The sequence below is a fragment of the Biomphalaria glabrata genome, chromosome 2 (assembly GCF_947242115.1).
Source record: "Biomphalaria glabrata chromosome 2, xgBioGlab47.1, whole genome shotgun sequence".
Taxonomy (NCBI): domain Eukaryota; kingdom Metazoa; phylum Mollusca; class Gastropoda; family Planorbidae; genus Biomphalaria; species Biomphalaria glabrata.
Window position 1 is genome coordinate 442,250 of NC_074712.1, and position 16,373 is coordinate 458,622.

Here is a 16,373-nt window from a genome sequence, read left to right on the forward strand (position 1 = left end):
CATTTCAAAGATTGGAGTTATTTAGGCCTATATAGATCTAATGTTGAGCAATCATCCTTTACAGACAGATCTAAGAAGATAAATTCATTTAGCGCGATTTCCGTAGCGTTCCATATGGCAGAAGGCTCAAAAGTAAAGTAGCAATCATACATAAAACACTGAACCGTAATCTTCAAATACAAAAACAAAGTTTAATAAAATACTCTGAAAGACACAAAGATAAAGGCACATTCCTCGTCCCATATGCTAGGACAAATTTGTACAAATACTCCTTCTTCCCTAGTGCTATTAGAGCATGGAATGGGTTGCCTGAGCTAGCCAGGAAAACCAGTGACTTGGCAGAATTTAAGTCATTGGTTAATATGCATGACTAAATGCATGACGCGTAGGACGTAATCATCTTCTTTTTTGAAGTAACGTCTGTATTATATAAGATAAGATAAGGCATCTTGAATAGTAGTAGAGACTTTTAGAGAGCTAGATTAGTAGACGAGTCATAGAGGTCTGCTTTGCAATCCAAGTTTCGCCATTTTTTTTTTTCTAAAAAAATTATTTTTTTTAAGTCCTTGCGAGGTCCCAAAAAATCGGAGGCTGCCTAGTTTGCCCATGCTTAAGGACGGCCCTGAAGTTATCTGCTCCACAACATTTAGTGTTTTTTTTTATTACCTTTACCTACCTTTACCTTTTATTTACCGTACACACAAACAGACATAGGTACATGCAGACATAATCCTAGAATCCTATGGCTGGCTGCCTGGTCGTGCGGTTTGCGTGCTGGAATGTCGTTCGGATTTATCGACGGTCGAGGGTTCAAACCCTGCCCGCTCCCATCCCCCGTCGTCCTGCGGGAGGTTTGGACTAGGAAGTAAACTATCTTCAACTCTGAAGGAACATCCGAAACATGTAAAACATTTTACAAACATATGTATGAACGCATAAAAGTAGGTTTACAAAATTATTGTTACTGACTAATGCGCACTAGAGCTAGATTAGGAGGAGCGCAGTCTCTCACGTGGTTACGCAGTCCTAGCTGTGATCTACATATTTTGCCACATTCAACGCAGACATAGCCGTTGTTTACAGATGGTCGGTTTAACTTGTCTTTCCGCCGTCTACGTCTATCGGGAATAGATTTCATTTTGGTATCAAATGTACATCCCGCGGCCATTGTAATAAATCTCCAGTTGGCTCGTTCGGAAGCCGCCTGCGATCTATATAGCAGATGATGTAAAGGTCATCTGTTTCTATGGCCGAAGGTTAAAGGGGGTGTCATGTGACCACCACAACGACCACCCGGCTTTATTTTTCTCAACTAATGTCAGGTACCCTTTAGAGCTGCGTGAACCCAGGGTGTCGTAAAATCCCGAGATTCAAAATCTCAGTTTTCACCGAGATGCAAACCCAAGACCTTCCGGTTCGTAAGCCAAGCGCTATATTACGCAGCCACCACGCCCCGAGGATAGTACATACAAAAATATTAGTTCGTTTTTTTTTTTTTAAATAAGTTTGTTCTACGTTTCTCCCTCTACGTTTCTTATCTTATATATTACAGACGTTACTTCAAAAAAAAAAAAAAAAAAAAGATAATTAGATATACGTCCTACGCATTTCATGTGTCAATCTAGTCATGCATGTTAATCAATGACTTAAACTCTGCTAAGTCGTTTAGTTGTATTCACCTGGCCGGTTGTCCGAGGTCCTCATCAAAGTGTCTGTTATTAATGATGACGAAGATGCCTCTCTTTTTGAAGTTGAAATTGTATTCATTTGGTTCAGACGGGGCTCCAGGCCTAACATCTAGACGTTCTGGGCTATAGGATATAGTGAAAGTAGTATACAAAACGGGATTTAAAACATTGCCAACTACAAATTTTTTTTTTACATAAACAAGTAGTAGAAAAATAAATTATAGTCACAGAAAAAACTTGATGCATTCGATTTGACTTTCTGGAGAAAGAAATTTAGGATTGAACTGTTCCTACCAGAATGACAAGAGTTGAAACTGTCTTTCTAGCCACCCCCCTTTTTTTTTTCTTTTACAAAGCTCATATCAACTCCATAGATGGGACTGTCTGGTACACATTTTGTACACGTTACTTCTCCCACTTCCAACATTCTCGATCAAGTTGAAACTTTGCACAATTATTTATTGTCCCTACTAACAACACATGAAATAAAATTTCAAAAAAATAGTTAATTAACTAATTGATTAGTGCAAATTAATTTACAAATTTCCTTAGATTGAGAAAAAAAGGGAAATAAATCTTACAATATTGAGACATGTAACCATAAATGTGCAGTTTTTTTTTTTTTCATTCTATAATTTAAAACAAAAAATATTTTGCTGTTTTTTTTTTTTTTGTCATTAGATCACTATTATAAAAGTTTACTGTTTTAGGCGCCAGTTACTCGCTTTCGCCCCTTGTGTTAGTGAATGCCGGGAGTTGCACTGGTTGTCAGAGGCTATGTGAGACGCATGACATTAGGAATGTTAGGCACTCAGTTAGTATAGAGAAGTACAACGGTTGATGGACTTTGAACGCGACATTTAGTGACGTCACGGACAGTTGGGTTTCGCTTGATTATGTTAGCATTATTCAGTTGGTGTCAGGAATTCAAAGTGACAAACATCTTATTACGGTCAGAGACTCGACTGTGGCCTTTATGTGTTAAACTATATTCAAAGTATCTAACGGCCTGGACTTAGTCCGTACATCTTGTTCTTGTGATAGGCTTTGTTCTTTAGTAATTTTGAAACGCATCTCCTACGCCCGTACAAGAAACTCAAACATCTTCTGAGTAATCGGTCGAAGCCAGAAGGCCATCATACAAAAGACCAGGCCTATGACAGGAAGCGTGTTTTTATAGGTAGTGGACTGCTAATATCCATTACCACTTCCGGCAATGACAACCTTCCGGAACTAAATTAAGATATAATACACACAATAATATATTGTCAGGTGTAATATACATAGATACTTTTAGGCTATTATGTTGATAGCTTAAGGCTTAAGAGGTAACTAGCCGTTCACAAAAGAATTATAGTGGTGCGGCCAATTTGGTAGCATGTGGACCAGAAGGGCTTAAGAAAAGCTGGGCTGTCAATAATTTGTTTTTTAAACGAGGACGTGCTAAATGGATGAGCCTCTCCGATAAATGCCAAGTTTACCAATGCGATCAATCAGTCTAGAATTATCACTTTTTTATGATCGGGCACACGGGTAAAATCAAGCTTTCAGATCATTTAGATTTAGTCTTTAAAGGAAAACAAATCCTCTATATTTTAAAGAAACCTTAGTTTTCCGTTAGTAGGCCTAATTAGATTCTAGATTATTCTAGTTCAGGGGTTCTCAACCTGTGGGTCGCAACCCCTTTGGGGTCGATTGACGATTTGCCAGGGGACGCCAAAGATCATAGAAAAAAAATTTATTGTATTTGTCTATTCTTCTATTGCTGTATGTGTGTGCGGGGGAAGGGGTCGCGCCAGAGTGGGGTGGTTGTAATAAGGGGTCGCCGAGCTTAAAAGGTTGAGAACCGCTGTTCTAGTTGATAAGTCTTATACCAAAATTTCTTTTAGTTTTTAAGGCCTATACTAAAGTCATACTAGTGTATTGTAGTAACCTATTAATTAGCCCAATATTAATAAGTATTTTAGTTGATAAGTACTCTTAAAGTGTATGTTTATCGATAGGTCTCATACCAATGTATTCTAGTTGATAAGTACTATCTTAAAGTGTATTTTTTTTTATATGTCCCACCCCAATGTATTATAGTTGATAACCCCAAACTGAAAAGTAATTTAGCTATTAAGCGTTATACTAAGGAAGACGAACAAATCCTAAAAGTCATCCACTACGGGCATCTTGTGACTGGCACAAGGAAAAAAAAAACTGGTTGACCCCCATCTCCGATACGTAGATTTAATCACACGGGATCTTAAAACAGTGGACATCGACGTAGGCTACTGGGACGATACAGCCCTAGCTAGACCGAACTATGTGGAGAGAAATGGTGACATAGCGTACAAGTAATCAACACAGTTCTGGAAATTGCGAGCCGATGAAAAAAGATTTTTCTACCACCAAATCAAATACCACCATCACATGCTTTGTGTATATATATATATATATATATATATATATATATATATATATATATATATATATATATATCACATTTCTCATATCTCATTTCGAAGATGACTGTAAAGTCCAATCCTCGCTTTAAAAAGCCGGCCGCATACCGCATGGGTAGGTTTGGTGAGTTGCAGATAGGCCTGCTTCTTCTCTCAGCTTTTCGTTGGTTCTGCGCTCTTTCATGCTGGCCACTCTTCTTGCTTCAAATCTCGTGACTCAGACACTCACAGCTTCTCGCCATGAGGAGCGATCGAGAGCTAGTGCTTCCCCCGCCGTGAATGTCAATATCGCACTCCTTGATGGAGCTCTTAAAGGTGTCTTTATAATAAAGACACCTGCTTGGTATATGGACGGCAATGTCTCTCCAAAAAAAGAGCTCTACAGCAACACGAAAAAGTGCTCCACAAGATGAACCCTTCTAGTATTCTACGACTGAAGGAGGCCCGTGAACAATGTGTGTATTCCAGTTTTGAATCTTTATAATGCATAGGCGGCCTAGTGATATAAAGTTAGAATCTAGTAACATTGTGCAACTGATGGAAACAAAATTTTTCATATTTTATTTTCAAAAATTATTTGAATTAAAACTCTTTTTATCGCTTCTGAATCGGGTGGACTCAGAGGAACCCTAAAAATTCAGGGATTCAAAATACCAGTCTTCACCGAGATTCGAACCCAGGACGCCCAGTGCTTAGTCACTCGGCCACCGCGCCCCATAATAATGTCATTATTTAGTCAAGAAAAAGAACAATTTGATTTGATAAAAAAGAAGTAAATGTATTACATAAGTATCTAAATAGTTCATAATTCTAGCCAAACATGATTTCAAAATATCCATTCGATTTGTATAAAGTAAGACAAACTTACCTTACTGATTTGAGAATGTAGGGTAAATCTCCAACGTTGGCAGTGCTCATTGTAGGGCTTACGTCACATCCGGGAGGCTCACCACTTCCTGAATGACTGACAGAAAGACCGATAGTTGCGGCCACCCTGACAGCGCTGGCCAGCACTGATGCTTCCAACTGGTTGACCGGTTGGACCTGCTGTGTCTGCTGCTGATGCAAGTGATAGTACCTGCCAACAGGTTTCTGAAACTCACTGGAATGAGAGAAACTGGAACTGCAACTTCGGATTATTTTACTGCCGGTGGTTTCTGCCGATGATGAGGTAATAGTCAAATTCCCACATGACACTCGATGGCGTCTACTTAGCAGAGGTGCTTTCGGCCCCTCCGGAGACAACGTTTCCAGATTGTATTGAAAATCTTGGTTGGAGTTAGACTCCAGTGTTAATTTTGTCGAATTAAGGTCGACGTTACTCTGCATGAGTTTTGGAAATAAGTTACACTTTGACTACAATTTTTTTTAGAAATTGCTTCGTTTGAGAAACAGGCCGACTGTTCAAACTGAAATTCTAGTTGTCTATTAAATCGAAATAAACGCTACACTTAAAATAAAAACAATAATAATGCAATGAATTGAGTTCGTAGATTAGGCCTATAGAAAAAGTGCACTGATTCACAGCGAAAACTTCACTGCACTACGAGCCATTCTTGTGTGTGTAAGTTTCTATATTTCATAATTGGCTCTATCGATTATCCTAAACAATGATTTATTTATACTATATATTTCAGGTTGAATAAATATTATTGTGAGTTTCTTCGTAATATCCTCACAAAAAAGTGGCTAAACGTGGCTCAGCAGCAATGGCTGGGAAGGATCCTAGAAATAACATCCCGAGATCATGCGAAACCAGTCGTTATAGACTGATCTCGGTTCATGTCGCCAATAAAGAAATCCTTCCCGCACGAACACTCGCCCTCCAAGTGAATGGTGACCGAACTTCGTATGAGATTTGCGGGGCACATCCTTTAGACAAAACACATTTACCAGAGTCAACTATAACACGGTGGCCGAAAAAAGGGGCCGTCCACACATAACATGGCGTCGCCCCAAAAGACCTAAAATCAGTGGGCTTTAATTGAGAGGCTGTGGATGTCGCCTATGATCGATCTGTTGAGAGAGCTTGCCGCCCTATCATGGCCCTATGCGTCGAACGGCTCGGGGGGGATTTGAGTCTACATAATATGCTACATTCTTATGAAACTTCGTTGTCCAAAACAACAACAACAACTGTATTAATACCTGGCTTAATGGTATGAGACAGCGCCAAAGTTTCAACTTGAGAACATAGACAAATCAAAAGCGCATATAATACAAGACCATAGACATAAATAAATATAGACTGGCCGATTAAAGAGTTTTATGAAACGAAAATTAGTGACTTGCAATTTTGTGTACTTTATTATACAGCATTTATGAGCAGTATAAAAGTTAAGTATTCATATCTATTTCAGCCACACACCTATATATATTGTAAATAAGGAGGCAGTGTAGTTTTGTTTAATCTCTAAGAATGAAGATCATGCAATTTTTCATAATTCGGAAATCCGAATACAATAGATATAGATACATGTTTTCAAGTTACATGAAGTTACTTCCTTCGGCCAGTCTATATTTATTTATGTCTATGTCATAGACATATATATATATAGACTGGACGATAAAGAACAAATTATTATCGGAAATATTTGGGAAAAGATAAGTTTGTAGATCCACATCACAAACCTATATATATTTGCCTATGTCTATGATTATAAAACAAAGACAAAATATTGGGAATATGGCAGTTTTGTACTTTTCAAAACTAAAGATCAAAGGTATATATTGGCTGAAATGTTAGTCCTAGAATTTATAGCTCAATCGCCGCCATTTTTTTTTCACATAGATATAGTACATAAAACATATTGACTCCCCCCAAATAAAAATAACTTCCTACTTCCAGTCTATATTTATTTATGTCTATGGTCTATGTACAAGATTCTTGTTTTATGAAGTCAACGAAACAATTGTGCAACATTTCAACTTGGTCCGAGAAGTTGGGTGTGGGAGAAATAACGAGTAGGTACAAACGTGTTACCAGACAGACAACTGACAGACAGAAGATGATTATACAGATTTCAAAGTTCTAAACATCTGTGGGAACATTTGCATTGTTTAAAAAGTAGATGTGAGAAAACGTTATTAAAAGGAATGGGAACGAGCTATGAATAAGTTACAAATTCTTAAAGGAAACGTGGCAAGGTTTTTTAAAGACTTGAAAAAATCGTGTAAATTCATCTTGATTCACTTATTGCTGGTGGTACTGGAACCGAACACCCGTGATAACAGAGGGGACTAACCAGCCTACACTAACCGAGGGGACACCCAGCCTACACTAACCGAGGGGACACCCAGCCTACACTAACCGAGGGGACACCCAGCCTACACTAACAGAGTAACAGAGGGGACAACCTGTCTACACTAACCAAGGAGACACCCTGCCTACACTAACCGAGGGGACAAACCAGCCTACACTAACCAAGGGGACACCCTATCTACACTAACCGAGGGAACACTATACCTGAAATGCACAGACATTACTCATCGAAAGACAGAAAAGATGGAAAATGAGATGCTTATGTAAGATCGACAAGAGATTTTATTGTCGGAGACGTTTTCAGCTTAACATAGGCCTATGTATGCTAATCGCTGAAATGTGCGAAGCAAAAAAAAAAAAAAAAAAAGTCATCTTTGACAGTCTTACACGGAGTTTACTCAGTTCAGCTCCACCCGTCCACATGCGTTAACATCAAATCCGTGCGGACGTTATAAATGAATGATTTCCTCGAATACAGTGAATCGATACGCCTTTCATTCCTCTGTGTGGGTGTCTTTCATTCCTCTGTGTGGGTGTGGATGTGTTGTTTCATTCCTCTGTGGGTGTGTGTCTTTCATTCCTCTGTGTGGGTGTGTGGGTGTCTTTCATTCCTATGTGTGGGTGTGTGTGAGTGTCTTTCATTCCTATGTGTGGGTGTGTGGGTGTCTTTCATTCCTATGTGTGGGTGTGTGTGAGTGTCTTTCATTCCTCTGTGTGGGTGTCTTTCATTCCTCTGTGTGGGTGTGGATGTGTTGTTTCATTCCTCTGTCTGGGTGTGTTTCATTCCTCTGTGTGGGTGTGTTTCATTCCTCTGTGTGGGTGTGTGGGTGTCTTTCATTCCTCTGTGTGGGTGTGTTATGTTTCATTCCTCTGTGTGGGTGTGGGTGCCTTTGACTCCTCTCTGTGGGTGTGTGAATAAGATAGAGAGGAGAAGGAGAGACAAAGCATAGAAAGAGAGGCAGAGAGAGAGAGAGAGAGACAACCAGTGATCAAGTGATAGGGTTGTCTGTGACACAAAGAAAGCGGGGCAGAGAAGGCTGGACGCAGAGAGGGTGGCAAGTACAGAACGGAGAATTTGTGTGTGTGTGTGTGCGCGTGAAAGAGATAGATGTGAAAGTGAGAAAATAGAGAGACAGAATGAATAGACAAATGAGGTCAGAGTGCAAAAGGGGAAGAGAAAATAGAGACAATGACTGAAAATACAAACTGTGTGCAAAACAGCGAGAAAAAGAGAAGAAAGGATTCAGAGTGTAGTGAAAGAGAATAAAAAGAAAGAACAGAAGAGACCGAGAGTGTAGTGAAAGAGAATGAAAGAAGAACAGAAGAGACCGAGAGTGTAGTGAAAGAGAATGAACTAAAGAACAAAAGACACCGAGAGTGTTGTGAAAGAGAATGAACTAAAGAACAGAAGAGACCGAGAGTGTAGTGAAAGAGAATGAAAGAAGAACAGAAGACACCGAGAGTGTAGTGAAAGAGAATGAAAGAAGAACAGAAGAGACAGAGAGTGTAGTGAAAGAGAATGAAAGAAGAACAGAAGAGACCGAGAGTGTAAGAAAGAGAATGAAAGAAGAACAGAAGAGACCGAGAGTGTAAGAAAGAGAATGAAAGAAGAACAGAAGAGACCGAGAGTGTAAGAAAGAGAATGAAAGAAGAACAGAAGAGACCGAGAGTGTAGTGAAAGAGAATGAAAGAAGAACAGAAGAGACCGAGAGTGTAGTGAAAGAGAATGAAAGAAGAACAGAAGAGACCGAGAGTGTAGTGAAAGAAAATGAACTAAAGAACAGAAGAGACCGAGAGTGTAGTGAAAGAAAATGAACTAAAGAACAGAAGAGACCGAGAGTGTAGTGAAAGAGAATGAAAGAAGAACAGAAGAGACCGAGAGTGTAGTGAAAGAGAATGAAAGAAGAACAGAAGAGACCGAGAGTGTAGTGAAAGAGAATGAAAGAAGAACAGAAGACACCGAGAGTGTAGTGAAAGAGAATGAAAGAAGAACAGAAGAGACAGAGAGTGTAGTGAAAGAAAATGAACTAAAGAACAGAAGACACCGAGAGTGTAGTGAAAGAGAATGAAAGAAGAACAGAAGAGACCGAGAGTGTAGTGAAAGAGAATGAAAGAAGAACAGAAGAGACCGAGAGTGTAGTGAAAGAGAATGAAAGAAGAACAGAAGAGACCGAGAGTGTAGTGAAAGAGAATGAAAGAAGAACAGAAGACACCGAGAGTGTAGTGAAAGAGAATGAAAGAAGAACAGAAGAGACAGAGAGTGTAGTGAAAGAGAATGAAAGAAGAACAGAAGAGACCGAGAGTGTAAGAAAGAGAATGAAAGAAGAACAGAAGAGACCGAGAGTGTAGTGAAAGAGAATGAAAGAAGAACAGAAGAGACAGAGAGTGTAGTGAAAGAGAATGAAAGAAGAACAGAAGAGACCGAGAGTGTAGTGAAAGAGAATGAAAGAAGAACAGAAGAGACCGAGAGTGTAGTGAAAGAGAATGAAAGAAGAACAGAAGAGACCGAGAGTGTAGTGAAAGAGAATGAAAGAAGAACAGAAGAGACCGAGAGTGTAGTGAAAGAGAATGAAAGAAGAACAGAAGAGACCGAGAGTGTAGTGAAAGAAAATGAACTAAAGAACAGAAGAGACCGAGAGTGTAGTGAAAGAAAATGAACTAAAGAACAGAAGACACCGAGAGTGTAGTGAAAGAGAATGAAAGAAGAACAGAAGAGACCGAGAGTGTAGTGAAAGAGAATGAAAGAAGAACAGAAGAGACCGAGAGTGTAGTGAAAGAGAATGAAAGAAGAACAGAAGAGACCGAGAGTGTAGTGAAAGAGAATGAAAGAAGAACAGAAGACACCGAGAGTGTAGTGAAAGAGAATGAAAGAAGAACAGAAGAGACAGAGAGTGTAGTGAAAGAGAATGAAAGAAGAACAGAAGAGACCGAGAGTGTAAGAAAGAGAATGAAAGAAGAACAGAAGAGACCGAGAGTGTAAGAAAGAGAATGAAAGAAGAACAGAAGAGACCGAGAGTGTAGTGAAAGAGAATGAAAGAAGAACAGAAGAGACCGAGAGTGTAGTGAAAGAGAATGAAAGAAGAACAGAAGAGACCGAGAGTGTAGTGAAAGAGAATGAAAGAAGAACAGAAGAGACCGAGAGTGTAGTGAAAGAAAATGAACTAAAGAACAGAAGAGACCGAGAGTGTAGTGAAAGAAAATGAACTAAAGAACAGAAGAGACCGAGAGTGTAGTGAAAGAGAATGAAAGAAGAACAGAAGAGACCGAGAGTGTAGTGAAAGAGAATGAAAGAAGAACAGAAGAGACCGAGAGTGTAGTGAAAGAGAATGAAAGAAGAACAGAAGACACCGAGAGTGTAGTGAAAGAGAATGAAAGAAGAACAGAAGAGACAGAGAGTGTAGTGAAAGAGAATGAAAGAAGAACAGAAGAGACCGAGAGTGTAAGAAAGAGAATGAAAGAAGAACAGAAGAGACCGAGAGTGTAAGAAAGAGAATGAAAGAAGAACAGAAGAGACCGAGAGTGTAGTGAAAGAGAATGAAAGAAGAACAGAAGAGACCGAGAGTGTAGTGAAAGAGAATGAACTAAAGAACAGAAGAGACCGAGAGTGTAGAGAAAGAGAATGAAAGAAGAACAGAAGAGACCGAGAGTGTAGTGAAAGAGAATGAAAGAAGAACAGAAGACACCGAGAGTGTAGTGAAAGAGAATAAAAAAGAACAGAAGACACCGAGAGTGTAGTGAAAGAGAATGAAAGAAGAGAACAGAAGAGACCGAGAGTGTAGTGAAAGAGAATGAACTAAATAACAGAAGAGACAGAGAGTGTAGTGAAAGAGAATAAAAAAGAACAGAAGACACCGAGAGTGTAGTGAAAGAGAATAAAAAAGAACAGAAGACACCGAGAGTGTAGTGAAAGAGAATGAAAGAAGAGAACAGAAGAGACCGAGAGTGTAGTGAAATGTAGGTCATTCTGAAATAGAGTTTAAAAAAATAGAGAGATAGAAAAAAAAAGGGATACAAGTGTTTGTGTGCATGTGACAGAAAAAGAAGAGATCTGATAGAGAGAGAGAGAGAGAGAGAGAAATAAAGAAAAGAGAAGCAAAAAAAAAAAGAGATAGAAAAGAAAGGGAGAGAAGTTAAAGAGATATAAAGTGAACATCTTCGATCCATGAAATCGTTTCCTCACAAAACAAAATGACAGATCGCAGAGTGTGTGCGCCTGTGTGCGTGTTTCTATAATCTGTGTGTTTGTATGTGTAAGACTTGTGAACACTGTTTAGCAGCAAACAAGGCGGTATAATTAGTTGCAGGAGATCGAACGTTCCCTCCAGCCCTCCCCCCACTGTACGTTCCTATCTGCACAAGTGTGGATCTAATGTCAACACAAGCACTGTCTGGCATTTCAAAATCAGTCTATGTCTTCAGAATTCGTTTCCATGTGTTCCTGTTTCGTATTTTGTAATTATGTTTGTTATTTGTGTTTTATTATTATTAATTATTCTGTCCATAGCAGCGTCTCTCGGCAATGATAAAGGGATGGGCGGACAATTTCTATATTTCTAATATTTCTAAGTAAGGAAACGTAGATAATGGGGCAAATATCTTTCTCCTTAATCGCTGATTGCAAAAAGAAACCCACAAAAAACAAGTGTTCTACTGTTGGGATAGTAAAATGGTTGAATGTCCTGGAAGAAGGATCATCTCTTGGGCTTAAAAATACTACTCTTAGATGTGTGCAATTATTCAAATGAATTTCAAAGCGTATTTTTTTTTTTATATGGTACCTTTCATGTTAAGCAAAAGTCTGATAAACACAAGAAGAAGGGGGCGACACGTTAGATTAAAATATTAATAATTAGCACATATTGTTTAGATACACTAACCATCACCTCTCCCCCTTGGATTCGCCAGTGCATTTCTGTGTGTTGAACCTGTGAACAAGTAAAGATTAGAAGCAATTGAAAAACTAATGGAATCTAATTGGATACAACAGTGTCAAGCCGTCTCCCTCTACTCTCTGCCTCTCTCGCTTTTCACGTTAGAACTCACAGCAATCACTGACAGGTGACGTGCAGTGACGTCATGCGGAGGAAATGGTCAGCTGACACTATCCGTGTTTATCCTAAAAAGATAATATTATTGATTGAATCAAGTGTTTTGCAAAATATCTCTCTGACTTGTGCACTATAAACATCTGCTAGAGACACAGGCTACACATAGATAGATAGATAGATAGATAGATAGATAGATAGATAGATAGATAGATAGAGAGAGAGAGAGAGAGAGAGAGAGAGAGATAGATAGATAGATAGATAGATAGATAGATAGATAGATAGATAGATAGATAGATAGATAGATAGATAGATAGACAAACACTACACTTTGATAGAAGTGAGTAGAACTATTGATTTTGCATCTGTTCAGTCAATGACTGGCATGTAAATCAAATGAGACAAAAGCACAAATATAGAGTCTAGATAGATAGATAGATAGAGAGAGAGAGAGAGAGAGAGAGAGAAATAGTTAGACAGACACTACACTTTGATAGAAGTGAGTAGAACTATTGATTTTGCATCTGTTCAGTCAATGACTGGCATGTAAATCAAATGAGACAAAAGTACAAATCTAGAGTCTAGCCATCAGTTCAAAGACACACACACACACACACCAACGGGTTAATGGTGCACAAAATAAACATACATGTTGGTTGAGTGGAGGTTAAGGTTTTAAATTATTTAGCGCACCTAGCAAGAATCGAAGGACACATTCCTTGTTCCATATGCTAGGAAAAATTATGCAAATGCTTTTTCTTTCCCAGTGCTATTAGAGCATGGAATGGGTTGCCTGAGTCAGCCAGGAAAACCAATGACTTGGAAGAATTTAAGTTACTGATTAACATGCATGACTAGATTGACCTAGGACGTAATCATCATTTTTGAAGTAACCTCTGTATATCAAAAGATAAGATAAGCTACAGCCCTCGCCTTTCATGCTACGTTCTAACATTATCTCTTTTTACCCAGGCCAAATCAACGAGTGCATTAAATATGCCTGTACCATTCTACAGCACATGAAACATTACAGTCATCTTGATAGGGAAAGACAGTCTGTTTAAAAGATAAAAAGCTACAGAGCTTAGAAATTACAAACGGTAAAGAAACAAACATGAAGACCGTTGCGATAGTCAACATCTTTGGACAGATATCACTGCAGAGCTTGTCAGAAATGCTTACCACCCAAGCGGCTTTACGGTACGTAGATCAAGATCTAGACATTACTCACTGCCACAGAAACAGGAAAAGATCAGATAGCGCGGGCAGCCCCTATATTTTGTCCTTATCGATCAAACCGAGGCATCTGGCCTGGTCAGTAGTTTTGGTTGTAAACAGGGTTGAAAGAAATGGGCTGTCCCACTAAATAGCACTAAAAAAAAAGGAAGCCAAGACACTGGTCGTACCCGAGGGAAATAAATGCAAGTTAAAATGCGAAGTTCTGTGTTTCCGTTTCTAAAAATAGGCTGCTTCATGTTGTCAAGGGAGGAAATAAATAGTTGATGAAATAAACAAGATTTCTTACACAATATGTGAGAGAGAACTAACGGTTTACTTAATGTTAATACAAAGAGAACTAACGGTTTACTTAATGTAACTGTAAAGAGAACTAACGGTTTACTTAATGTAACTGCAAAGAGAACTAACGGTTTACTTAATGTTACTGCAAAGAGAACTAACGGTTTACTTAATGTTACTGCAAAGAGAACTAACGGTTTACTTAATGTTACTGCAAAGAGAACTAACGGTTTACTTAATGTTACTGCAAAGAGAACTAACGGTTTACTTAATGTTACTGCAAAGAGAACTAACGGTTTACTTAATGTTACTGCAAAGAGAACTAACGGTTTACTTAATGTAACTGTAAAGAGAACTAACGGTTTACTTAATGTTACTGCAAAGAGAACTAACGGTTTACTTAATGTAACTGTAAAGAGAACTAACGGTTTACTTAATGTAACTGCAAAGAGAACTAACGGTTTACTTAATGTTACTGCAAAGAGAACTAACGGTTTACTTAATGTAACTGCAAAGAGAACTAACGGTTTACTTAATGTTACTGCAAAGAGAACTAACGGTTTACTTAATGTTACTGCAAAGAGAACTAACGGTTTACTTAATGTAACTGTAAAGAGAACTAACGGTTTACTTAATGTTACTGCAAAGAGAACTAACGGTTTACTTAATGTAACTGTAAAGAGAACTAACGGTTTACTTAATGTAACTGCAAAGAGAACTAACGGTTTACTTAATGTTACTGCAAAGAGAACTAACGGTTTACTTAATGTAACTGCAAAGAGAACTAACGGTTTACTTAATGTTACTGCAAAGAGAACTAACGGTTTACTTAATGTAACTGTAAAGAGAACTAACGGTTTACTTAATGTAACTGCAAAGAGAACTAACGGTTTACTTAATGTTACTGCAATGAGAACTAACGGTTTACTTAATGTAACTGCAAAGAGAACTAACGGTTTACTTAATGTTACTGCAAAGAGAACTAACGGTTTACTTAATGTAACTGTAAAGAGAACTAACGGTTTACTTAATGTAACTGCAAAGAGAACTAACGGTTTACTTAATGTAACTGTAAAGAGAACTAACGGTTTACTTAATGTTACTGCAAAGAGAACTAACGGTTTACTTAATGTAATTGTAAAGAGAACTAACGGTTTACTTAATGTAACTGCAAAGAGAACTAACGGTTTACTTAATGTAACTGCAAAGAGAACTAACGGTTTACTTAATGTTACTGCAAAGAGAACTAACGGTTTACTTAATGTAACTGTAAAGAGAACTAACGGTTTACTTAATGTAACTGCAAAGAGAACTAACGGTTTACTTAATGTAACTGTAAAGAGAACTAACGGTTTACTTAATGTTACTGCAAAGAGAACTAACGGTTTACTTAATGTAACTGTAAAGAGAACTAACGGTTTACTTAATGTAACTGCAAAGAGAACTAACGGTTTACTTAATGTAACTGTAAAGAGAACTAACGGTTTACTTAATGTAACTGCAAAGAGAACTAACGGTTTACTTAATGTAACTGTAAAGATAACTAACGGTTTACTTAATGTAACTGCAAAATAATTTCTGAATATCATAGAACAAAGAGACTACAACGTTTTCCGTACTTCCTTCTATTACATTTTTGTTACTGGAAAATTCGTTATAAGCGACAGATAGGTCTACTCTACTAACTTGGTTTAGGTTCTCCCACGACAGATAGGTCTACTCTACTAACTTGGGTTAGGTTCTCCCACGACAGATAGGTCTACTCTACTAACTTGGGTTAGGTTCTCCCACGACAGATAGGTCTTCTCTACTAACTTGGGTTAGGTTCTCCCACGACAGATAGGTCTACTTACTAACTTGGGTTAGGTTCTCCCACGACAGATAGGTCTACTCTACTAACTTGGGTTAGGTTCTCCCACGACAGATAGGTCTACTCTACTAACTTGGGTTAGGTTCTCCCACGACAGATAGGTATACTCTACTAACTTGGTTTAGGTTCTCCCACGACAGATAGGTCTACTCTACTAACTTGGTTTAGGTTCTCCCACGACAGATAGGTCTACTCTACTAACTTGGGTTAAGCTCTCCCTCTTTTAATTCCCTGCTGCAAGAACATTTTTTCGAAAATGAGCAGCCGCTTCTTGCAAGATGTGAAAACAACTTGTATTTATGATGTGAATAGTCCACCTGGATTTTAACTAATCAAACAAAAGTGAAGCTCGAAGTTTATTTTAAAAAATAACTATACATGATATCTGTACACCTTGTATTTCTAAGATGTTTTTTTTTCTATGACTTTCTTTGAAATGGGCTAAGATATAAAAGGAACCGTAATGACAGAAAAATAAAACTGTAGGCTACTGTTGATTGTCCTAACAAAGTCTTTACAGCTAGTGGAACAGGTGGTACAGTG

At 38.3% G+C, this 16,373-nt stretch overlaps 1 protein-coding gene across 6 annotated transcripts in view; it reads right to left on the reverse strand.

Annotated features, from left to right (window-relative positions):
• The window catches only part of LOC106075649 (caspase-3-like), a 32,049-nt gene that overhangs the window by 12,112 nt on the left and 3,564 nt on the right, over positions 1-16,373 (reverse strand). For 3 of the 6 annotated variants that reach the window (XM_056018652.1, XM_056018647.1, XM_056018648.1), the window contains exons 2-3: positions 5,004-5,585; positions 1,680-1,811 (exon numbers count right to left, since the gene is read on the reverse strand). In XM_056018652.1, coding sequence (XP_055874627.1) covers positions 1,680-1,811; positions 5,004-5,464 — 593 coding nt within the window. In that variant the 5' untranslated portion in view covers positions 5,465-5,585. Of the gene's footprint in view, positions 1-1,679; positions 1,812-5,003; positions 5,586-12,274; positions 12,323-16,373 lie in introns of all 6 variants that reach the window. The other 3 variants (XM_056018649.1, XM_056018651.1, XM_056018650.1) reach the window with 3 other exon arrangements.